General features: G+C 36.9%; 1 protein-coding gene across 4 annotated transcripts in view; it reads right to left on the bottom strand.

The window, feature by feature from the left end:
* si:dkey-100n23.5 (cyclic AMP receptor 3) overlaps positions 1–25,982 on the bottom strand; it is a 676,569-nt gene that overhangs the window by 423,437 nt on the left and 227,150 nt on the right. For all 4 annotated transcript variants that reach the window (XM_039745090.1, XM_039745091.1, XM_039745093.1 and 1 more), the window contains one exon: positions 22,281–22,359. In XM_039745090.1, the coding sequence (XP_039601024.1) occupies positions 22,281–22,359 (79 nt within the window). The remainder of the gene's footprint in view (positions 1–22,280; positions 22,360–25,982) is intronic.

The raw sequence follows: 25,982 nt of genomic DNA, 5'->3' as shown, positions 1-25,982 counted from the left end.
GATTACCTGATCCAGTACACCAGAGGGTCTCCTCAGGAAATGATTAAAGGCTGTTCACGAATGTTACCAGATGCAGGCTATTTAGAAGCCAGAAAGTTGCTTGAAAGATATTATGGTAATGAGTTATTCGTAGCAGACGCATATCTCGATAAAGCATTGAAATGGCCTCAAATAAAGCAAAACAATGGGGAGGCTCTGTGAGATTACACTAACTTCCTCTTAATCTGCATGAACACTATGAATGACTCAGGGAATGGTGATTCAGGGAGTTCAATAACAGTCATAACGTGCGTGCTGTGCTTACGAAACTTCCATTTTCTTTGAGAAACGAATGGATGAGGTATGCTTACAAACTTCAAGAAAATAAAAAAAGATCCAGCATACCTGAACTAATTAACTTTTTGCGTCGCGAAGTTGAAATGCTGCTACACCCTGTGCACAGTGCCATTTCACAAAGCTACACTTGTATAGAGAAAAAAGAAAAAATCGAGAAAGCCAGACCCCTTCAGAAGTATGGGCAGAGATCAGGAGGTATTTTCACCACTAATGTTTCCGAGGAAGCCGAAAGGGAGACTCAAGAAATCTCTGTCAAAAAAACTGTTAATGATACATGTGCATTTAAAGAACCTTGTGCCTTTTGCAGTGGCGAGCATATCCTCGCCGAATGTAGAAAAATCAAAGAACTGCCACATAAAGAAAGAATTGACTTTTTAAAATCTAAAGGTTTATGTTTTCGCTGTCTCAAACAGGGTCATCTAAGTAAGAACTGTAAAGAAAGAATGAAATGTCAGACATGTTCCTTACAGCACCCAGATATCCTGCACATTAAAAGGGACAGTGGAGCAGTATTTAAAGCTACGGCTAGTGTGGCAACATCTACTGAAATGGAAACCGAGACTGGAACTTGTACCTTTACTGGGGCCAGAGAAGAATGCGCACTTCAAGTAGTTCCTGTTAAGGTAAAATCTAAGAAAAGTGAAAGGTATGTAGAAACATACGCCTTTATAGACCTCGGCAGTACAGTAACAATTTGCACTGAAAGGCACCAGAGACAATTGAGCCTTCAAGGGAGAAGGACGCAAGTATTTCTCAAAACTATGAGTAATTATGATGATTCAAAATGCTAACCCAATGTTCTGTTTTATCAGATTTACAAGTCTGTGGTCTCAATGATGTTGAATATATTGATTTGCCAAAGGTCTTCACACAGGTCTCCATTCCAGTGAGCAGAGAAAGTATTCCACTACAAGAAGATATCGATAAGTGGGCATATCTTAAAGAGGTACGTCTATCTTATATTGACTCTGAAGTTGATATTTTAATAGGAATCAATTACCCAGAAATCTTCAAGCAGTCACGAATCATACCTAGCCAAGGAGGTGGACCCCACGCCATGAAGACTGCACTTGGATGGGTAGTTGGTGGACCATACAAAGAGATAGATGACCTCACAAAACAAAATGGTAAGATGTCTAAACATTCAATCAATCGTGTGTCAATAACAGAGATTGAAGATATGTTGCTGCAACAGTATAACACAGATTTTCCAGAGCGCAACTGTGAAGAAAAAGAGGAAATGTCACAAGAAGACATCAAGTTCATGCATAGCTTCAGAATCTGTGAGACTAGTAGGTGGCCACTATTGTTTAAATTTACCCTTGAAGGATGAAACACTTAAAATGTAGAATAACCGCTGTATTGCTGAACAGCGTGCTATTGGACTCAAAAGAAAATTGAGCAAAAATTCAGGTTTCCACGAAGACTATAAAGCCTTATGAAAGACATTATAGACAATGGTTATGCTGTTAAAGTACCCAAAGAAAGCCTGAATTGCAATGAAGGCAGAGTGTGGTACATCCCACATCATGGTGTGTATCATCCAAAAAAAAAAAATAAGATTCGAGTAGTCTTTGACTGCACTGCCACCTACCAGGGGATTTCACTTAATGAACAATTACTAAAAGGCCCTGACCTAACTAACACACTCATTGGTGTCCTTACAAGATTCAGAAAGGAGCCAGTAGCCTTAATGGCAGACATTAAGTCAATGTTCTACCAAGTTAAGATACCAGACAAAGACACTGATCTTTTACGTTTTCTATGGTGGCCTGAAGGTAATCTAAGTAAAGACTTTGAAGAATTCAAAATGACAGTACATCTTTTTGGTGCCACTTCTTCACCCAGTTGTGCTTCTTATGCTTAGCGTAGAACAGCCGAAGTTGCAAGAGATACAGTACATTTCCTGAGGAAGGTTAACACCGTTCTTAACAACTTCTACGTGGATGACTGTTTAAGGTCAGTGACAACAGACAAGCATTTAAACTGACAAAGGACCTCCAAGCTCTATGCCTCAGAGGGGGATACCATTTGACTGAGTGGGTGAGTAACAACAGAGCACTTCTATTATCCATACCTGAAGAAGACAGAGCTCATAAACAAAAGGACTTAGATTTGAGCCACAGTCTCCTTCCCACAAAGCGTGCCCTGGGCATCCAGTGGTGCACAGAAATGGACAGTTTGAAATTTCAGATTAACTTACAAAACAAGGCTGATACAAGACATGTTATTCTGTCTGTTGTTAGCTCAGTTTATTATCCACTTGGTTTTCTAGCACCTGCCTTACTGCCAGCAAAGCTTATTCGAAGAGACTTATGCAAAGAGAAATTTGGGTGGGATGAGGAAGTAGACGTCAAACACATTCAGAAATGGAAAAATGGATGGATGATTTGAAGTTACTTACAGACTATAAAGTGAACAGATGCTTCAAACCTATCGGGTTTGGAACCATAAAGACAGCACAATGCACCATTTTGCAGATGCTAGTGAAGATGGATATGGCACTGTCACTTACCTTGTCTTAACCAATGAAGAGGGCAAAAGGCATTGTTCATTCCTGATGGGCAAGTCAAGAGTTGCACCATTGAAACAGGTCACGATTCCAAGAATGGAGCTGACAGCAGCCGTTGTGGCAGTAAAAATGGACAAAATGCTTAAAGGTGAGCTTCAAATGCCCTTACAAGAATCTACATTTTGGACTGACAGCACCATGGTGCTAAAATACATCTCAAATGAAAGCACTCGATTCAAGACTTTTGTTGCCAACAGAATCTCCGTGATCAGAGATCATTCACAGCCTTCACAGTGGAGGTATGTCACATCTGCCCTTAATCCGGCTGATCAAGCTTCTAGAGGGCTAAGCATAGAAAACTTTCTCAAAAGCACCACATGGTCACATGGTCCAAGTTTCTTATTGAAGTCAGAACGTGAGTGGCCAAAAAGGACCAGATAACTGAATGATTCACTTTTTGAAGATGATCCAGAAGTTAAAATTTGTATAGTTAACACGACAAGAATAGAGGAGGCAACAGAACCCATCAACAAACTAATCACTTACTTTTCAGATTAACATTGCTTGAAAAAAGCAGTGGCTTGGTTCCTCAAGTTTAAAGACATCCTGTTGCACTTAAGAAATGAAAGAAAAACATTTCAACTAGAGGTCAGTCAGACTAAAGGTAATCCAAAGAACAAAATCACTCATCACAAAGCACATGAAAAGGTACAGACAGACTTTAAAACCAAGTCCAGTTTCTCTAGATGACTTAGTTAAAGCTGAAACGGAGCTTATCCGTCTAAGTCAACAGCAAGAATTTCCAGAAGAATTAAAAGCTCTAAAGAAAAAGACTTGTGTTAAAAAGAACAGTCAAATCTATAAACTTGACCTGATCATACAAGATGGAATACTAAGAGTTGGAGGAAGACTCTGCAAAGCTGCAATGCCCGAAGAAGCTAAACATCCCGCAATTCTACACAAGCATTCACATGTTGCTTCTCTCATATTACAGCACATTCATAAATGTATCGGACATTGTGGGCGCAACTATGTGCTCGCACAATTATGACAGAAATACTGGATACCTCAAGCGAATTCAGCCATCAGAAAAATAATTTCAAAGTGCACAACGTGCAGAAGATACAATGCGAAAGTAGGTGAGCAAAAAATGGCAGATTTGCCAGAAGATCGCCTGGCACACAACCAACCACCGTTCACTAATGTTGGAGTCGATTATTTTGGCCCCTTCATGGTCAGGTCAAGAGATACGGAGTAATCTTCACATGTTTAACAACCAGCACATAGAGATCGCACATAGCTTAGACACTGATTCTTGTATCCAAGCTATACTCCAATTTACGGATAGAAGAGGACAAGTTAAAATCATGCGCTCAGGTAATGGAACAAATTTTGTTGGAGCAGAAAGAGAGCTACGAGAAGCTATTAAAAAATTGGAACACAAAAAAATCAGCGACGCTATGGTGCAGGAACAAATCAAATGGATTTTAATCCACCATCAGCCTCTCGTCAAGGTGGAGTGTGGGAAAGACAAATCAGAAGCATAAGAAAGATTTTAAATTCAACACTAAACCAACAAACACTCGATGATGAAAACCTTTCTACAATGATGTGTAGAGTGGAATCAATACTCAATAACAGACCTCTTACAAAGACATCAGATGACCCAAATGATTTGGAAACACTCACACCCAATCACTTGTTATTACTGAAGACAAAACCTGAAATACCACCTGAACTCGTTTCAGAAAATGAACCATACCCAAGAAGACGCTGGAAACAAATTCAATACATGGCTGATTTGTTTTGGAAAAGATGGACAAAAGAGTACTTGCCAGTGCTTCAAGAACGTCAAAAATGGCTTGCACCAAGAAGAAATTTTGAACCAGGAGACGTTGTTCTAATTGTAGACAAAGCTACACCTCGCAATTCCTGGGTAATGGGTCAACTCATCAAGACAATGTAAGAGCCAATCTTAGAAAGTTAAAGTTTTGAGTTAAACTCATATTAATGTTTGCTTAATTTGAATAGAACATAAATTACTTTCATAGTCGTAACTTATGGTATAGTCTTTTCCCCCTATAACTTAGTAAGAGATAGACCCTTCTTACTATAACTGAGAAACAGTGTGATAATAAGCTTAGTTGTGGTAAGAACAAGTCCCAGTAAAGAGGGACTTGAAAGACCCATTTTCAAGTTAGAAATGGGATAAGCATTTAGTTTTCTGACCGTTTTGAAATGGTTCAGAAATGTAAAGTAAATAGTAATGATTTGAGATGTAACAAGATTAAGCTTAGAATTGAACTTTTCTTAACATTCATTTTTCTTTTTTTTTTGGTATTTTAATTTTGTCTTTTGTGCGAACTGTTTTATTTTGAAACTTAACTAAACTTTTAAAAATGAAGATATTTTGTCTGTGGAATCATTTCTGCGCGTCAGGCTTTTGTTGAATCCCATTATTTTGAGTTGAAGCTGCTGAACTTTCGGTAATTGTGGGAAATCGCAGCTACAACGCTGATTAGATAGATAGACAGACATAGAGACAGTAGGAGACCAAGTTCATACACAAAATGTTCTGGAACATTTTGTAAATGTTGGAATTCCCCAAGATGAACTGAATATTCTTACTTGGGAAAGGAAAATTAAGTCATCCATGCCCATTTTGACACTGCAGGAAAGGTGGCATAAAAGGGAAAGTGACAAAAATGGGACGAGATAAGCAATGACAGTCAAGTAACACAGCAATTTTCTTAAATATAAACGCCTGTATCTTTTCAAGTAAGAATTCCTTTTGCAGACATGTATTTGTACAGTAATAATACTTATTTCAAATAGTGTTTCTAAGGTATGGAGCGCTCTGGTACAGGCAAACACAAAATCTACTACAGAGTATATGTTGTTAATTTCGAAATCTGACTAGAACTACTTCACCTTTTATCAGCATGTCATCACATGCACCTAGCATGATCTATTTGAGGTTTTTCAATTAGGATGTGGCACCATTTTTCCATGAGAAAGTCAATCTGTTTACAATTCGTAGATGGAAATGAAGATTGTTAGTTGGTATTCCTATGTATATTATACACTGAACTATTAATGGGATTCAGCTTTGTTGAGCAAAACATCCAAGAAAATTATGCAGTTTTACTGTTGAGTAAATTACGATAAATTAATGGCAATATATGTGCTTCCAGAACTGGAAAGTAACAACTGGGTTGAGGAATTAACTCTTGATAAAAATGGACAAAAAGTCACAATATGTTATGGATACAGAATGTACTCAGATCCTTTCACTTTCTGCATACTTTACTGTGTTGTACATTTCCTTCAATTCAGACCAGTCTCTTTGACTAACACCCCCAAAGCATGATGCTGCCATCACCATTGGGATGAGGTGATAAGCAGCGCCTGGTTTTTGCCAAACATAGTGCTTGGAGTTCTGTCCAAAGAGTTCAATTTTTGTCTCATCAGACCAAAGAACCTTTTTCCTCAGACTACCAGAGTCATTTAAATGCTGTTTGGCAAATTCCAGCTGGGATGCCATATGCCTTTTCCTTAAGAGTGAGTTCCATCTAGGCACTATAAACAGGTATGTGCCTTCCTAAACTAAGTCCAAAGAACTTAGTTTGCCACAGTGGGCTCCAAACAAGTTCTAGACACTTCTTAAGTATAATCAAAGCAAACATGATGCACCTAACCACAATCTGGAATCCTCTTAAAATAAAACCCTTGTGTGCATCCAGTGTCCGTGTGTGTGTGTGTCTTCTGGTGAAGTGCGCATGCGCGGGCCGCGCCGCACATTGTACCGTTCCCGCCCATGCGCCGCACGTGGACGCACACACACTGGAAGCTGGGCGCGCAGTGAATGGCCTAGCCGCCGCCGCCACACACGATAAGCAAATAAAGCACACACACTGGAAGCTGGGCACACAGTGAACGGGTGCGCATGATAAGATATAAAGGACACCATTGCTGGGGAGAGTGCTGATTGGATAGTCGCGGCAGCGCACATAAAATCCGTTGTTGGGGAGACGCCACACAAAATAATCAGTTGCACCCCCCCACAGATTAAAATACTTGCTGGGGAACTGCACAGTACTTGCTGGGAAGACGCCACAGGCACGATTATAAGCAGCACGCCACACATTACATCAGTTGCTGGGGACACTCTGATTGCCCACTGTTGTGACAGAAAATTAAAGTCATATTACAGACATCAAAGCCAGTATTACTGTCAGAGAAAATTACAGGCATTTTATGGAAATGCAAACCAGTATTATTGCGAGAGAAAATTAAAGACATATTAAAGGATGCATATTACAGCCACATACAAGCCAGTATTACTGTAGGAGAAAATATTACGGACGTATCTACTAACAACATGCCACCAAAAAAAGGACACGTCAAGTAGGACAAAAGACACAGACAATCAAATCCTATATAAGCAACATCTCCTGGAAGAACGGTCAGCTCAACAAGTAAACATCAACAAAAGAAATGCTGAAAGACAAAGAAAAATACGAGCAAATAGATCGATTGAAGAAAAAGAAAATGACTGTCAGAAAAACGCTAAAAGAGAAAGACTCAGAAGAGCAAACATTAGAAAAGGTTGGCATTTACTTGCCAGAACCAGTATTCAGCCATGGTCAGTTTTATGTTGCATTATCAAGAGTTAGAAGTTTTCCAGATGTTGTTGTCAAGGTTGTAGAGATTCCTGAACAAGGCAAACTGTTGCCAAACTCAGACAGAATTTTTACAAGAAATGTTGTCTATAATGAAATTGTACAGAAAAATTTCATGAGGTAAAAAAAATTGAAAATTTTACCTAAATATCTTCTTCAGATATTGTGTCTTACGGATTGTTACAAAGTTTTACACTAAGGCAATATTAATTATACTTACTGTATTGTCATGTACGTTTCTATTTTATTTTTATTATCATTTTACTTTAGGCTTCTTGAAAAAATATTTTTGACAAAAGAAAAAATTAAGACAAGAAACAATGAAATTGTACAGAAAAAATTCATGAGGTAAAAAAATTGAACATTTTACCTAAATATCTTCTTCAGATATTGTGTCTTACAGATTGTTACAAAGTTTTACACTAAGGCAATATTAATTATACTTACTGTATTGTCATGTACGTTTCTATTTTATTTTTATTATTATTTTACTTTAGGCTTCTTGAAAAAATATTTTTGACAAAAAAAAAATTAAGACAAGAAACAGAATGAGGTCAAGGTCCTTGCCATTTAATATAGACTGTTCCTACTAATGTTTATGCACTACTGTTCTAGCGCCCGTTATTGTAACGGGCTTAATATCTAGTATACTATAAAACGAAAGGGTCTGAATGACTTAATAAATAAGAAATTTCAATACATTTTCAAACTTTTCTAAAAACATGTTTTCATTTTAAAATTATGGGTTATTTAGTGTAAATAGTAGGGAAAAATAAAATCAGTAAAGTTTGTTCTTCCATAATTATTTTAAAGAAATGCATAGAAATGGGTAGCAAGCAGGTCAGCAGAATGAAGAAACTGCAGAAAATGAATCACAGCTGAGAATAAAATTCAAGAAACTGTCACTGAAATTGCCCACATTAAAGGGTGAGGTTATCACAATCTACTGTTCACTGAGGACTTGACACTACAATTATAAGGGCTACATCACAGGATGCTAACCTCTCATCAACAACAAAAATATAATAGAAAATAATTGGATAAAAACTTGTAAACTAGTGCCAACTTAAATCCAACTTGAATAAATGAGACAAAAATAATCAACTACTGAAAAGATAGCAAGGTAAAAGTTTAGAGAACCATACAAGGAACAAATGATCCAAAGTGTACTTCATAACTATGAAACAAGGTAGAGACAGTGTCACTACTTGTCATGTATGATCACATGTGCTTTAGCTCACTTATAATTATCTATACATATAAAGGAGAGTTGAGATCCGAGAGACTGTGTTTGTGTGTTTGTGAAGGGACAGAGCATTAAGGCGGGTGGGGGAGTCACGTGATCATCTCCCCTCCCATTCACCTCATTTCATTCACTTCATTTCGCTCCGAGCTGAGCTCCGCAGCTGACGCGGTCTTGCCGTTCTTTTTCCTTAGTGTTTAGTCCTCTCTCCTTTACTGATTTATTGTTTACTATACGCAGTACTTACTGAATAGTATTTTTTCCTTTAGTGTTTCTACTTAGTGTTTCTTAGTGTTTAGTAGACGCGGTGTGCCGTTGTTCCCGGCAGTGTTGCGGTTTACTGTTACTTTCTACTTTGTTTTTGTACTTTAGTGTTTAGTAGACTTTTACTTCATCTCATTTACTGTTGTTTTTTACTGTTGTTCCTGGCGCTGTTGCACTTTTTTACGTTACCTCATTTAGTGTTTGGTAGACTTTTACTTTATCTCATTTACTGTTGTTTTTTACTGTTGTTTCCGGCCCTGTTGCCCTTTTTTACTTTATCTCATTTAGTGTTTGGTAGACTTTTACTTTATCTCATTTACTGTTGTTCCCGGTGGTGTTGCCGTTTTTCCCGTTTCTATTTTTTATGTAGCATGCTCACGAATTAGTCATAGAGAAAATTTATATATTTTGGCTCCAGGAGGACAAACCAAAAATGTTGTATATAAAGAAGCTCTATAAGTCGCATGTAGATACATAATTATTCCAACTACAGCGACTGCAGCGAAGCGCACGTGGTCTGCTAGTTGACAATAAGACTTTGCAGAATTGTTTTGATTTTGTAAACATGGGAAGGTTTATAGATTTCTTAGTTCTATATGAATATGCAGTAGTCATAAATGTGTTTATCAAAAAAGAGTGGATCTGTCTGAGAAGTCAATCTACTTACATAAATATTTCACTACTAGGGGGACAAGGCCCCCCGGCGCCTTTGGCGCCCAACCCCCAGTTGCAGCCAGAATATAAGTAAAATCTGTAAATGTACAAAAGAAAAATGATTATTTATTGTAGTCAAAATGACAAAATTCTATAAACATGTAAAAGAAAAATTAGTTATTATTTAACGGAGTAAAAATCATGAAATGAGAATAAAATATTTACTCTCTTACCAATTGGAGTGTTCCCGTTAAACTAAGGTCCACTATGCTTGATGAGTATTTATAAGAGACTAAATAAACGATCCATTCGTTTTAACTGACATTCTTATAAACCACGACTTTCTTGATATTTTGGTTTATAATTTAAAAATGGAATAAGAATCTGAAAATCTAATAACATCACATTAAGTTCGATAAATTCTGAAAAGAATGATACCAAACATATATATGTAGGTTTTAAAATAAGCCAGATTTAAAGCGTGACAAAAAAGTCACCTAAAATCATTGCACAAAATCTTTGCACTTTTAGGCTTAGGATTTTATATATAGAGAATATATAATAAACCATTGATCCTCAACATCATCTGTAATTTAGTGAAGACTTGTAGCAATGCAGTTTAGGTTGGTAATGTGGACACATACAAAAAATGTACCTAAAATTCTGGAAAGCAGTTAAAGTTGACAAAACCCACCACTGGGATAAGTTGTAAACAGAGTACAGCAGTATGTATGATGCATATAAACTGCCTGTAGAAAAGCTAAAAAAAATACTTACTAATAGTAAAGAAAAAAAAAATAAACACTTATTCTTCCTGGGATGAACTTAAAGTTTTCAATACAGTTTTTATCCATAACTCATACAGTTTTTCAACAGCCACACATACTAAAAACTGCATGTTTTGAATATTTCCTGAATGTATTGTCTGGTGTTACATTTAAAGTATATATGATGTTTGACTTACTGCCTATGCTTGTATTTAATGTCTGATGCTGGTACTGTACTAATACACTAATGGGAGACATATGTTTTGTTATATATACATCTGACCATTTTTTCATACAGGAAATCAAAGGTCAAGGTAGGCCAGGACAAGTACTGGTCTCTTCAATCTTCCTTCTCTTTTGCTACTAGCAACGTTAAGACAAGTTTCTTTCAGAAGAGGACATGCAACACTTCTGATACATGCAGCTTTTTATTCGCTTTAACTTCTCTCCTCAACAATCCATCACCTCCACTATCAATCGCCTTGACTGTTGATAACATTGCAACCTTTATTCAAGAAAAGGTGGATGCTAACAGCAGTCAATTTTCATCTCTCCAACTGGGCAGTCTGCTCCCTCCTAAAAACACAATATTCTCCACTTCTTCCCCTCTATTCACCTCTGATGTTTCCAAATTTCTCTTTGATCACCACACTACCTGTCCTTCTGACACCATCCCCTCACTTCTCCTCCAGGCTGTCTCTCCTTCGCTCACTTCTGTCATACATCATCAATACCTCTTTCAGCACAGGTACCTTCCCTACTGTGTTGTAACAAGCCCTGATAACTCCCTTATCAAGAAGCCCAGACTTGATCAATCTCAAGAAGATAATTACAGACCACCTTCTCTTGTCTTATTTCTATCCAAAAAACTTGAGTGTGCTTTCTCTAACCAAGTCTCATCCTTCCTTCTACAGGACAGACTGCTTGACCCTAATCTATCAGGCTACAAGAGAGGCCATTCCACTGAGACAGTTCTACTCACTGTTGTCAACATGTTATGACTGGTTTGAGCTACCAACATGTCATCTCTCTTCTCTTTTGACACAGTTAACCATTAGATCCTTACTGCCACTCCCTCTCTGACCTTGGAATCACTAGTACTGCCCTCAGGTGGTTTGAGTCCTACCTCTACTGAAAGCATGAGGGTGCCCCAAGGATCAGTGCTGGGCCCCCTTTCTCTTCTTCCTATACAATTTCTAATTTCTCATCGTTAGCCTGTCTCACATGGTTTCTCATATCAGCGTTATGATGATGATATGCAACTTTACCTGTCCTTCCCTCCAGAAGACCACACGTAATCAGCTAGAATCTTGGCATGTCTCACTGCTATTGCAACCTGGATGGCATTGCAACCTGGATGATAAAGCACCAATACCAGCTCAACCTAGCAAAGATGGACCTTCTTGTTATCCCAGGTCATTCGTCTTTTCAGCTTCCACCTTGTTATCGCCAACACCCACCAAATCTGTACTCAAACATGGGTTGGTGATTGATGACCAGCTATCATTCACTGATCATATTGCAATGGTCTTTCATTATTGCAGACTCACTCTATACAACATCTGCAAGATCAGATCATATCTGCAAGAATATGCAGCAGCACATCTGGTGTTCAACCAGCCAAGTTGTCACTCCTTTCATGTCACTCATCTTTTCAGATAACATTGGCTCACTGTAGCAGTACATACAAAGTTTAAATCCTTGATGCTTTACTGCAGACCAGTTAGTAGGTCAGCATCTATACATATGGACATACTTGTGAGGTCAAATGCCCCTTCTCACCCACTCAGGTCTGTGGATAAACAGCATCTGGTGATGCCACAAATCCAAACTCTTTTCATGTGTAGCTCCTGGAGGAACGAGTTGTTCATTCTCATTCAATAATCAAGACTCCTTCAATGTGTTTAGGAAGCGTTTGAAGACTCTTCTTGTTCAGAGAATTTCTGTCTAAACATCTCTTTTTTAGGTTTTTGTAACCTATGAATTATAACAAACTTGCATTTTGCTACAAGCTCTGCAATTGTGATAATTAATTTTGCAACCCATAACCTCTTGCCCCTTAACACTTACTCCCCAGACTGATATTACTCGATTATGTGTGCCTTTTTTGTAAGTCACTTTGGATAACAGCATCTGCTAAGCAAATAAATGCAAAGGTAAAAATATAAAGTAGGAATAAAAAAATGAGTTATATTTTTTAAATGATAAAAGCAGATTTGCATCTTGTATCCTGAGATAAAATCAGATTCTGACAAGCCCAGATATATTTTGCTGCGAGTGCCTATGTGTCAAAATTTTGTTTACATAGATTTCATCTGTATATTGTGCTTTGATTAAAACGTGTGTATTTTATTGTGATGGATGGAAGTTTACATTTAAAACCTGCTTAAAAATATTTTTAACGTTGATCTTTGACTATAGTCTTTTTGATGTAGTTTTACTGATTATTTCTTATAGTTCAAGCTCTGTTTCATATGTAATTTGCTATATATAGCAAGTGTTTTCATTGGTTTATCAGGGTGTTACAACGTACCACCAGTCAGAACATTTAGTGTAGTGCAACAGTAAGAAATTAAGTAAGTGTTGCTGCTTATTTCCTATCTACTCCCTTTCTTAAAGATGAAGAGACCCTTATGTCTTCTGTAGCTGGACCTCAGTGCTGTGTGTCAAGCCCAGGTCACTATATCTGCAGAAGTTATTAACTTTCATTGTTTTTGCCCGACTACTTTGTGTTTTGCCTGTCAAGGAGTTCTAGACCAAGTTGCATGGTCCAAGACATAAAGTCATCAACTGACTTGATGTGGTCTATTACTTGTAGTAACGTATTCAACTACATGACAGCCAGCTAGGTGTTGTGCTTTTTTTTTCCATAAGGCACACAGATTTGGGAGGCTGGGGCAGAAACATGATAAATATCTCTATTTATCTGTTGTTACTTTAATTTATACAGTGTACTATTGGATTCATGTTGAATCATAGAATAACTTTTGCATATGATACTTAATATTTTTTTACTATCCCAGCTAGCACAGGATGAAAGGTGGGAACAAACCCCGGGACTGGGTGCACCAGTCTATTGCAGGCGAACATACACACAAACAAGGGCCAATTTAGTGCCACCAGTGGGAGGAAGCCAGAGCACCCAGGGGGAAACCCATGAGGACAAGGGTAGCAGATGCAAAATCCAAACATGGAGGACCAGTGATGCGAACCCCAGTCTCCTTAGTGTGAGGTAGCAGTACTACCAATATGCCACCATGTTGCCAATTACTGTATATGTTATTTTGAATTTAATAAATGGCTGGCTTTCAATTTCAGAATGCTGTTCTATTAACAGTAAACTTGCATGAGCTTAAAGGTTTTGCTGTTTTCCCTCTTACATTTTTGTCATCTTTCTTAGAATTTGGTTTACATAATTGCCCAGAGGAGAAAAATAATTTCTATGTATGACAGTTCAAATAAACATAAGACTTCATGCAACCAAACTACAATGGCATAGCATATTCTTTAAATAGATTTGACATTGTGTGATTTACAGCTGGTAAGACTCTCAGTTTCAATCCTTAATTTCTAAAAACAATTCATTTCAAAAGTGTAAAATACACAACTCTAATTTCACTCATGCAGGCTACACTGTACTGATCTGAAAAGCATGTACAAAAGCAATGAAAGATGCTTAAATGGTAATTAAGAATAAAAATCAAGAACCCCCACACACCCACACCTGATTATTACGTTTCAATAGATGGTTGATGAATTGGTTATGTTGTTAACAAGCTGACAAAAAAACTGTCTCTTCCCAAAATTTTTATACTTGAACATCAATGGGTTGTTATTTTCTTTATTTCTTAATAGTCTCACCTATGTACAGTATATGCATCTGCTTCCAATATAATTTGTATCCTTCATTTACTCACATATCAGGCATACAACTAACAATTACCTTCATTTAAATCATGCAGGAATGATTCAACATGCACAGCCAACTATTTAATACATTGCAAACATAACAACCCAATGTATCACCATTATTACACAGTAAGTACAATATATTCCTTTAAAACTTTCATAATTTTGCTGTTCATGGTCAGTTTTCTCCTTTCAAATCCTTTAGTTTATGTATGAGAGACAGGAGTACTTTTCATAATTCACTTGCTGGTTACTTTGAAGTTTTACCAAGTTATGCTTTGATAACCCTTGTGATATTGGTCTGCTGAAAAGTTTGAAGAAGGTACAGAATTGTGAAGAGTTATGATGATGAACTGTCAACATAATCAACAAGCCAGGTATTTTGAATATGAGCATTGATTTTCAAACAATTTCGAATGGTTCTGTAGATAGATTAAAGTTTATTCAAATCTGCTTTAGGGCTGTGTTATGCCTTTGTATTAATAGAATCATTGTATTAATAGAATCACAAACACCAAAGGACAACTTGTGTAGTGCTCTTGATTTGGACTAACAGATGAATTTTGCTGGACCAACAACCTGTAGCAACTGCAACTCTTCAGATACTGACTTTGGGATGCTAGGAATATGCTAATATTATTTTCAAATCTACACAGTATGTTCAGAATTGTTGGCAACATTGGCTGAGTAGATGCTATCAAATAATATTTAATGTGAAATACATTTGCTTTTTAAACTGTACACATTGTAACCTTTTTCTTCTGAATAAGTTAAACAATCACTGTGACTTGTGCATGCAGTACATACTGTATAATGCAGTCATTTTACCAGTGATAGCTTCTGTATATGCAGTGAAAATGGAATTTCCTTGTACTTCATGTGTACATACAGAACATTCAACAGTGCAAGCACTCACATGAAACTTGAGCATTAATGGAGGTATATATATATGTATTGTCGGCTGCAGGGTCGCACCAGCTTCCCAATTCCAACACAGACAGATATTCGGCAAAACATGGGCTTTTAGTTGGCTGTGAGGAACTCTTCCTAATCATTTCCCACCTGCAGTACACATACACAATAATAACAATAAAGCACTCTTCTTCTCTTCACTCTGTCTGTGTCTTTCTGCCTTCACTCCTCCTCCAGGAAGTGTGTCCCTCTTCCTCCCGACTTTGGCTCCTTATAAGTAATCTCTGGAAGTACTTCCGGTGTCCTGAAGGCTTGATCCGGGAGCACCTCATGGTAAGACTGGAGCCCACACGAAGTAGGGCTCCCCAGTTCCCGCAGCACTCCCTGGAGACACCCAGGGAATCCATGGTGCTGCTGCAATACAGGGGGACTGACATCTAGCGCTCTGGGGGAGAAAATGCCCTGTGCATGCTCTCTTCCCAAGTCTTTTCATCTCCTGGGCATCCTGGACAGGTAAGACTGTTGGCTATCCCTTATATTATGTATAAATACTTGCAACCACTTATGTCATGTGACTACTTTTTCTGTTTATTGCCAGATTAATAAGGTAATTCCCAATCAGTTTCATTTTCCTAGCCTCATAGTCCATTCATATCATTGATTAACTGTTAACTGCCGTTTAATTCAGCAGGAAACATTACTTTTGGAGGAGTGTAGACCATACTAAGAACTGCAAGAGTTAAGCATTCACAATAAATGATTAGCATTCAAGAGATGCAGGCAACTACGGAGAGCAAGTCGATATTTCAAAAGACACATGGGTTAACGAATCTACTCTATGAGAAAAGCTGTGCAGTTTTGAACAAAATGTACATTCTAATGTGTGACCCAATCAAAAGCTAATACATGCTTGGCAAAGCCTAAGGCTGACACAGCTATATGGATGGTTTGCCAAAGAACAAGCAAAGTAAAGCAAGATGGATTTGCTTCATCTTGTTAGGTCAGCACCAAGTCCAGGTTCGTGGAAAAATATTTTAGGACAATCCAGCATGATAGAGTGCTGAATCCCCTTCTATGCTCCTTGTTCACTTCTGACTGCATGACCAAACACAACTCTGATTTCATCATTAAATTAGTTGATGACACCAGATTCATAGGCCTGAGTATCAACAATGATAAGACAGTTTATAAAGAAGTGGTCTATCTGCTGGCAAAGTGGGGCCAGAAAAACAACCTCACCCTTAAATAAAAAAATAAAGGAGCTTGTTATAAATTTAAAAAAAAAACAGATCACATTGCAATTTACATCAGTAAAGAAACTGGTGAAAGAGTATTTTATTGCTCTTGGAGTGATCATAAGTGACAAACTGAAGTTAGCATTACACATTTTTACGTTTGTCAAAAAGCTCACCAGCGCCTCTACTTCCTCAGACATCTGAGAGCACCTGGCATTTCTCCATCTGTTATCACAAACTTCTACAGGGGCACAGTAGAGTCCACTGCACAGCCAGCATTACATCCTAGTATAATACCTGCTCATTTCAGGATCATAAAGCACTGCAAAGGATCATCAAAGTGACAAAGAATATTATCAGCATCTAGCTGCCTTCTATTCAGGACATGTATAAAAACTGAAAACTGAAGATCTTAGCTATCCTGCACAGCCGCTTTTCTCACTGCTCCTTAGGACCATAGGCACTTGCACCAGTGGTAAGTACAGCAGACTTTGAATTTATGTATTTTTTCAGTATTTTATTTGTGTCAATTACTTTGAGCAGACTTGCAAGTAAGTACGTTATTGTACTGTGCACATGTGGTAATAAATACTGATGACATAAAGTTTGGACTTTGTTTCTATTCTTGGCTTAGATGCCTTTTGGAATGTTTGCCTATGCTTCTGTGGCTCTTTAAGAAGACCATGTCAACCATAATCTCTTCCTTGAAGGCATTTCGCCTAAGATAATAATCTGCACTTTGATTTGAGCCTACATTATTAAAATTGTCTATTCCTAGATTTTTGGTGCTAATACCCTGGTAAATTACTTAACAGGTAAGATTTTGGGATGTTTAGTTAGAAAGAATTTTTTCAAACTTTAACATTAAATCTTAGTTGAAAATACAAGTATATCTCTGTGCAGAAAAAAGTCTAGCAGCAATGACATATGGTAAGGTGGGTTGTTTAAAACATAGCGCAAGTCTAAAGGTGGTAATCAGAAATCCCAAGGTCACATGGCATTTGGCCATTGACACCTTTTTTCAGTAACCCAAAGGCATACTCCAGGACAGTTGTATTTCTGTGTATCTTGTATTCAAATGGCATCCTATTCTGGACAAATTCTTGTCTTAAGACTAATTATCGCTAGCTATGACTCTTCTAATTAGGATTAGTATGGTATGAAAATGGATAGACAGAATTCACCTTAATTTTTCAAACACAAAATTATAGTTTTACCTTTTATCTTCCTCTGCCTGGAGGTACACTGGTGCATTAGGATTCTAAAGATAAATCTGACTCACCGGCAACTCTTTTTAAATAAGCTGGATTTAGCAGAAAAATTATCATTAATGTACTGACCCTGCACTCCACTGATTACATAGTGAGATCTCAGAATAAGAAATTATTAGAGCAACTATTGAAGGACACTTAGTTCTCATTATACCTGCAAGAGCAGTCAGTCACTGCTGTGATTTGACATCTGAAGTGGCAATTTCAACTTATTAAGACAAGCTAAATTTTGAAAAAGGGTGCGAGCAAGTGAATAAGTAGGGTAATTGAAGGAGAAAACAAAAATCGTGAAATAGTCCGGCAGAAACCATCTTGACACCTTGCTTCACAAGTACATATGCTAGTGACAGTGAAAATGAATAACGCATAGAGCTACGTGAGGTTAAAAAGTCAAGCGGCTAAACCAAAATTTGGCATGACAGAGTGGTCTGTGGCCTTCCAAGTATCTAAACAGCAATTGAGGATTCATTTTTTTCTATGCGCTATATATTTAATGGACATCTAGAGACATTCATATTTAGGAAATTTATTCATTGCACTTTCTTTTGACAGCTTCTCAAGATTAATAAACCCTCTTTGCTGCTGAAAAAAATGGCAATAATATGGCTTGTACCATATTTATGACATTTGGCAAAACCTAAAAAAACTAAATAAAATCTCAATTGAAGTTGAGATTGCCATAAATCCATACATTCCAAAGTAAGATGCATATTTTGGGTGACAAAGATTTTAACTGTTGCATAGTTAATTTAAATTTCAAACCAGCATTGCTAGAGGCCTCATAAGTACAGCGTGAGCCAAAAAGAAGTACCACATTTCTCAAGGTCAGTGTGCGAGGTAAAGGCAGCTGAGAGGGTTGGGGTGGGGTTCTTTGACAGTAGTTTTCAGTACACAACATGCCTAGGTTTAGTGCACACTGTGCTTTTGCTGTCAAAGCGTTCTTCAAAAACAACAAATCCATCATCAATATGCAACATGCCTTCCGAACGCACTTCAGCATTCCTCCGAACGGTGACGTCCCAAATCAGAAAACAATTCTTCAGTGGGTGCCTAAATTTAGACAGATGGGAACAGAAAATCTCCAGGCCATTCTCGGACTGTACGAACGCCTGAAAACATCCAAGCTGTAAGGGCATCAATTTTGCACTTTTCTAGATATTCAGCACATAAACACGCTTCTTCCTTAGGCATTTCCAGCACATCTTTGAGGAGGATTTTGCATGAGCACCATAATTTCCATCCATACAAAATGATAGTACTGCAGGAACTCACTGAGAGAGACTGGGAGAGCCGTAAAGAGTTGTGCGTGAACATTCTGCAAAACATTCAACAAGATGCCATCATCATGTGTAACAACAAGGCACATTTTCATTTGAATGGTTGAGTAAACAAGCAAAACTTTTGCTTTTGGGCTGAAACCAACCCTCATGAACTTCATCAAAGACCCCTGCACAGTAAATATATTACAGTTTTGTGTGCAGTTGCAGTATTTGGAAATGTAGGCCCTTACTTTTTTTGAGGAGGGGGGAGCAACAGTCACCGTCACTTCAGAACGTTACATTGAAATGCTAGAGAACTTTTTGCAGCCTCAACTGGAAAAAATGAATGTGATGGAAGCCTGTTTTCAACAGGATGGAGAAACAGCTCAAAACGGATCTATGCAAGTTTTGCGGGAGATGTTACCGGGGAAACTGCTCTCCCTGCGCGGCGAAGTTGGGTGGCCTTCACATTCGCCTAATCTCACTCTGTGTGATTTCTTCTTGTGGGGCAATCTCAAGTCAAAGGTATACACACACCAACCTCAAAACCTTGAAGCCCTTCAAGGATGCTATTCGCCACACAATCACTGCTATTCCCCTTGAAATAGCCAAACAAGTCATTCGTGCATTCAGAAATCATCTCGAAGAGTGTATCGCTAATGATGGCCACCACCTTGAAGAAATAATTTTTAAATCCGTGAAAAAAAATCTATCTTTCTTGTGTCGTAATAAAATGTATTTTATCTTGTACCGTTTTTGTAGAATAAACTTTGAAATGTGGTTCACCCTGTATTTAGAGTATTAACAATTTTTCATACTTCTTTCAAAAAACACACCTACATAATCATTCTCAGACGTTTTAAAATGTCTCATATTCCAGCTACCTAACAAGAAAAAATGACAAAACAAAATACAATGCAGCAAAAGCAAACAAAACAAAGATTCCATTCCATATAAGTCATGTGTAAAAGTATACCTCATCGAATTACATAAACTAATAACAAATCTCTTCGTCGTCTCCTCACATTCTTGATTTTTTCCTGTGGGAATCTGAGCAGCAGTCTTCCACATCCTTCACATCTTTGACTGATTGAGACGCCTGTCCCTATTTGCACTATTTTCACTGAAGTCAATTCATTCATTGTTAGCTATTTGTGCTGAATGTGGCTGGCTTCTATGCTATAAACCAGATTGTCCAATAGCATTTTGTTTAGGTTCCAGGTGGAGATGTGAGAAAATTCAATTAAAATTAAATACACAAGACCTACTTCAATAAACCATATTGAATAATGCAAGATAATTTGACGAAGTTTTGCCTGTTGATTAGTACTGTACTTGTGACATCACTGAACCTATGAATTCATGGACAGACCTGCATATATGTAAAGATTTCTCATAATTTAAATGTCTTAATCTAACATTTTTTAATAAAAGAACTGTTTTAAAAACTAAATGTGCAAAGAAATCTAACACTCATATTCATGCAGAAATATAAATATTGCTATTAGAATTATTACTTGGAATACTACAATGCAGACATCTCCATTAATGGAATGGTTTCATTAAGAAAAATTGATTACTTGTTGCTAAATTGTTTGATAAATACTTTGATAGTCCTTTAACATATTTTTAAACAGATCATATGTAGTTCAGTGCAAACTACAACCATCATGATACATGAATAAAATCAATATCATGTGACTGTGTGTACAGAAGGCACTGTTCAACAGCTGACATACTACCAAAATATTAAAATTATACATAAGTGATGGTTAAGAAATAACATATTCTCATACCCACTTAATCCAATTCATAGTCACAGGGAAACACTGCATGCAAAGTGTTTTTCTAACCTGCACTGGAGTGATGATCTTTGCCCATTACTAACGCTCATTTTACACTTTGGAAACATTTTATAGTTACTAAAGATTTACTATATAAGTAGGCTCTGTCCTCTCTTTGGCGTTCATCCCTAGAGTTCTTACTTTGTCTCCAGCACTGGTAGATATCTTCCCATTTGATTGTTAGCCCATTAACCACTGCAGCCAGTGTTGAAGTGATAATCAATAGCACTCTGTGCTGTGAATGTAACATTTGCAACAACATTTATTTATATTGCAAAATTTCATACAACAATGTAGCCCAAAGTGTTTTACAAGATGACAAAGAAAAAGTTGCAAGAAAAGATAATAACATTAAAGAATAAGTAACAACAAAATACAGTATGGTCAAATGGACAAGAGAGCAGAAAAAAAAGACTCCAGTTAGGCTAGAGAAAAAAGCAAAATCTGCAGGAGTTCCAAGGCCAAAAGACTGTCCACCCTGACTGGGCATTTTACCTAACATGAATGTTACTATATATATACCATACATGACAGACGGACATCCCGTCTAAGAGAGGTGAAGAATTCTTACCCGAACGGTTTCACTTAGGGGTGCACTCACTTTTCTTGCCAGAGGTTTAGACAATAATGATTGTGTGTTGAGTTATTTTGAGGAGACAGCAAATTTACATTGTTATACAAGCTGTACACTGACTGAAATTGTATCAAAGTGTCATATCTTCAGTGTTGTCCCATGAAAAGATATAATAAAATATTTACAAAAATGTGAGGGGTGTAGTCACTTATGTGAGATACTGTATATTAATAAAGTATCTATGCTGCCAAAAATAATAAAATATAAAGTTTTTGAAAACTGGCGACCATCCTTCACTTACCTAACTCTTACTGTCTACAACTTTCCTCTCTCTTAGTAATGTGAAACAATCTGAGTTACAGTTACATGATGCAGGTACAACACAACATGAAAAATTATAAAACTGTGCCCATATTTACAATATAATGATATTGATAGACATAGTTAAATAATAATGCTTTTTTCACATACTTTGGCTCATTTCTTAGTCATGTAATAGTACTAAAATATAGTTTTCTCAAAATCCTTAAGGTGCTACGTTCTACTATTATACTTTATATCTTTTGTTGAACTTTCTTATAAACATTTAGCATGTTAGTTGATATGAAAGCAAAACACTTATGAACTTCTAGCTTTAATTAACATATACAAATTATTAATATTTGTCTATAGGAAATGGCACAACTGCATTGCATAGTCTGTTGAAGATAACAGAAGATTTAAGATTTTTGATATGCCAAATGTAAACAATATGAAATATGAAGTTAAAGTAGATTAATAAGAGATTTAATTAATAAAAAGAATAACCAGTGTCTTACCCTTTCTTTGGCAACACAGATGATACGAAGATAGCACAATGTCATCAGGAAAATTAAGGTGAAAAGAGGAACATACCATCTGCATAAACAGAAAGTGAGTAATATTTATGATGTGTTTTAAAAGCCTACGTAAGTAATAATAAAACAAAAATTGTTACAGAAATCTAGTCATTAACAAAGCTACTTGCATGGACTAGCAAAATGATGTTAATTGCAGTGGTGGCACTTATTTGATATCACAGTTTAAGCTGTTGTATATTCTACCTTCAATGTGAAAAGAAAACATCATGGATAAAAAGGCATGATAAACAGATTCTCAAGACATCATGGGGATAAGAGAGAAATATTGAAATGTACTTCCAAATGCCATGTGAATGAATCATCACAATGCACTTTCTAAGTCTGGGATACTGATAAACAAAGCAATATGTTAATTACCACTTGCAACTCTCTGGCCTGAGATCTAATTGGAAAGGTAAAACTGGTCAGGGGCATTGATTTGTATTCAAACTGTATTTCAACTAGGTAAGATGCACACCTATTTAAAAAATAGATTTTCAGAAAAATACTTAAATAAAAAAAATTACAAGTAAATATTGTTTTAATCAATTTATTAAATAGTAAAATTCTAAAAATGTATACTGGTAATTAAAAGGAAAACTCTGGTATAAAATAACATGAGTTGCACTTTCTATTCAGAATTAATGAAGCTTCATCATTTGATACCATTATCCCAGAAAATGCCATCTTTTATATTTCATATATATATATATATATATATATATATATATATATATATATATATATATATATATATATAAAATGAGCTTGTAATTACTGTATTATACCTAGGCTATTTTTTATGAGATTCTTATGAGAAATCACTTGATAAGCCCACATATGTGGAATTCACTCAACCACCATAGGCCCATGTGAGTGTGCTTCCTGTGTCTGTTTAGCTGTAAAACATCAACTTCTGAGCATTCAGGGCATTTTTGTGTTCTTAGGTGTGTGTTTCTTATGTTCTTCTGCAGATTTTGCAGATGTTCCTCTGCCAATTGAGAGATATAATCTTTCCAGAATTTCCTAAGGCCCAGGATCCATCTAGCCACTCCTCCTAATTCAGAGGAGTGGTAGTCCATTCCAAAGTCTCCCTTAAATTGTAGAGATTCTCATCCTGTCATGGAAGATGAGTTTAGCAACCCTTACATTATTTTGGACATTTGTGTTTGGAATCTTATAGCAGCTGCTCACTTCTTACATTGTGTAAAAGAAATCACATTTGAATGAGCAAAAGTGGGCAATATCATCCATAAGATGCAAAAATGCAACTCTTAGATTCACAAACTGGATATTCTGCATCTTGATATCCCATGCAGAAAAATAAAAAGAGGAGAGGAGAAAAAAACTGCAGTTTTGAGTCGAAAACAATATAAGACCACATTGGAATTAGATGACTTACAACCACATATGCAAACACAAGTCTTGATTCTCAATAAATTATGCAGCCAAGCCACAGCTTTGGATTTTTAAAAAATCTTGAAGCATCTTCTACAAAATAACATGGTAATAAGCTGTTTAACAATTAGGCAGGACCATAAAACTCCAATGACTTCAAAACATCTGTAGAAAGAAACAGAGTCAGTCCACTGTCAACTGTTCCACAGCCAGGATATAATTCACTTTCCTTCTTCTTGATCTAAAGTTCACCTGTTTGACACGGTCAACCTTCCAGACCCAGGAATAGGGTTTTCTAGGTAAGATGAAAACTGCAATCTATCGGTAACTGGAACATACATTTTTTCCCCCCTATAAAAAAATGGGGAACATCTTCCAAGCTTCAGATTCTGCTTTCCACGAAAATATGTAGAGGCAAATTCAAAAGATTCCTGCAATATTAAGTTCTTCCAATATTTAATTCACCATTATGGCTTTGCTGCTAATAATGGCAAACTCTGTCACAGAAATTAATCCAACACTTCAAACTTTCCCCAAATATAATAATAATAATAATAATAATAATAATAATAATACATTTTATTTATATTGCGCTTTATATTTAACAATCTCAAATTACTACAAAATAAGAATAAATTAACAATACATATACATATACACTGGGAATTAGGAATTTCTCAAATAGGCCTCTCCACTTCACTACAATATCCCCAGTTTTGTTAAACATTCCCCTTCCCTAATGCGAAAAGCCTGGATGAAACCATGCCTATCTTTCTTGAGAGCATAAGAAGTATTTCATTCTGGCATCACCAAATACCACAATAAAGTCAAGATTATCTCAATAATATCACAAAAAACCTTCCTGCTAATAGTGCAAGGATATAGTTTTTCTTCAGTTAGACAATTACCTTAATACCAGTGTCTATCAATGGATCCAAGGATCGCTGTCATGACAGGTGACAACAACCTCCACTATTGAGGTTCTTGTTAAGTTTCACATTTCCACATAATTCCTCTTATGTTTAGCATTAATTCATATTAAATAGAGACATCTGGTAGATGTTCTCAGTGTACCTGTAAACACCTGCTTTAGTCTTCCAAGTCTGTCTTGTAAACCCTATGTTCATATAAGCCAACTCACTATCAAGTAGTGATTAGATGATAACTCGGAACCTTTCTTTATCCAACTGCCCAGGATGCATAGCCTCATACCAGAAGCAACTACAAAGCTGGTCACTTGCCTTGGGTCCAAGAAACTCCGAGCAACAGTGTCCTTGAACATGGTGTTTGGTAAGACCAATTCATGACTAGCACATGAATCCAGTAATGGGCAATTGCTCAGATTCAAATCACGCAGGCTATTCCTTGTAAATAAACCTCTGCAGGTATTTCTGTCACACCCCACTTGATTGTTATTCTCTCCTAGTAGGACTACAGAGTCAAAAGGCGGTGGCACCCCTTAGAGCATCAGGATACAAAATCCCTAAAAAGGCTGAACAATCTGACTACTTGTTAGGGGTATACATATACTGTAAACAACAATCAACCAAACTCTCTCTGCAACTCAAAGCTATGACACTGTTACATGCAGAAAAAGACAGCTGCACTAGCTAAAGGCATCGCCTGTGAGGAATTTCCAGAAAAGGAATGAAATTACCCTTAAAATCTACTTCCACAGTCCCGGGGCCTCATGTAGAAACGGTGCATACGCACAAAAATGTTGCGTAAGAATGTTTCCACATTCAAATCGCGATGTATAAAACCTAAACTTAGCAGAAAGCCATGCACATTTCTACAGTAGCTCATACCCTGTCGTACGCAAGTTCTCTGCTTGGTTTTGTAGAGTGGCGGCACCCATCATCAAAGCAGTGCTACTGTTCCTGTGTGGTTATCCTTTCTTTTTTAGATCCACATCCCTGACACAGCTTTATAAATACACTTAAATTAACTGCATATTGTTTATTAGTTTAATGCATCTGATTGTAATTAGCCTGTAACAATATAATGGTCCACAGAATGGTCAAACTATTCCAAATACCATAACTGCTTTATCGTTGTTACTTTCACTGCAAATCAGATACCACATCGGATCATCTTTTTCCATATTACTCTCACTGCACCACTCGGAGTATTTATAACACTGTATCTGAGTGTGAATCACAGCTGTACAGCAGCTGATCGGAAAGAGAATTATCGGTATACAGCATCAAGCACACGCTGCCTCGCAGATCAGAAACGCACTCA

This window comes from Polypterus senegalus, chromosome 2 (assembly GCF_016835505.1).
Source record: "Polypterus senegalus isolate Bchr_013 chromosome 2, ASM1683550v1, whole genome shotgun sequence".
NCBI classification, from domain to species: domain Eukaryota; kingdom Metazoa; phylum Chordata; class Cladistia; order Polypteriformes; family Polypteridae; genus Polypterus; species Polypterus senegalus.
The sequence above is the reverse complement of the archived record's forward strand: the minus strand, read 5'-3'. Positions and strand labels throughout refer to the sequence as shown.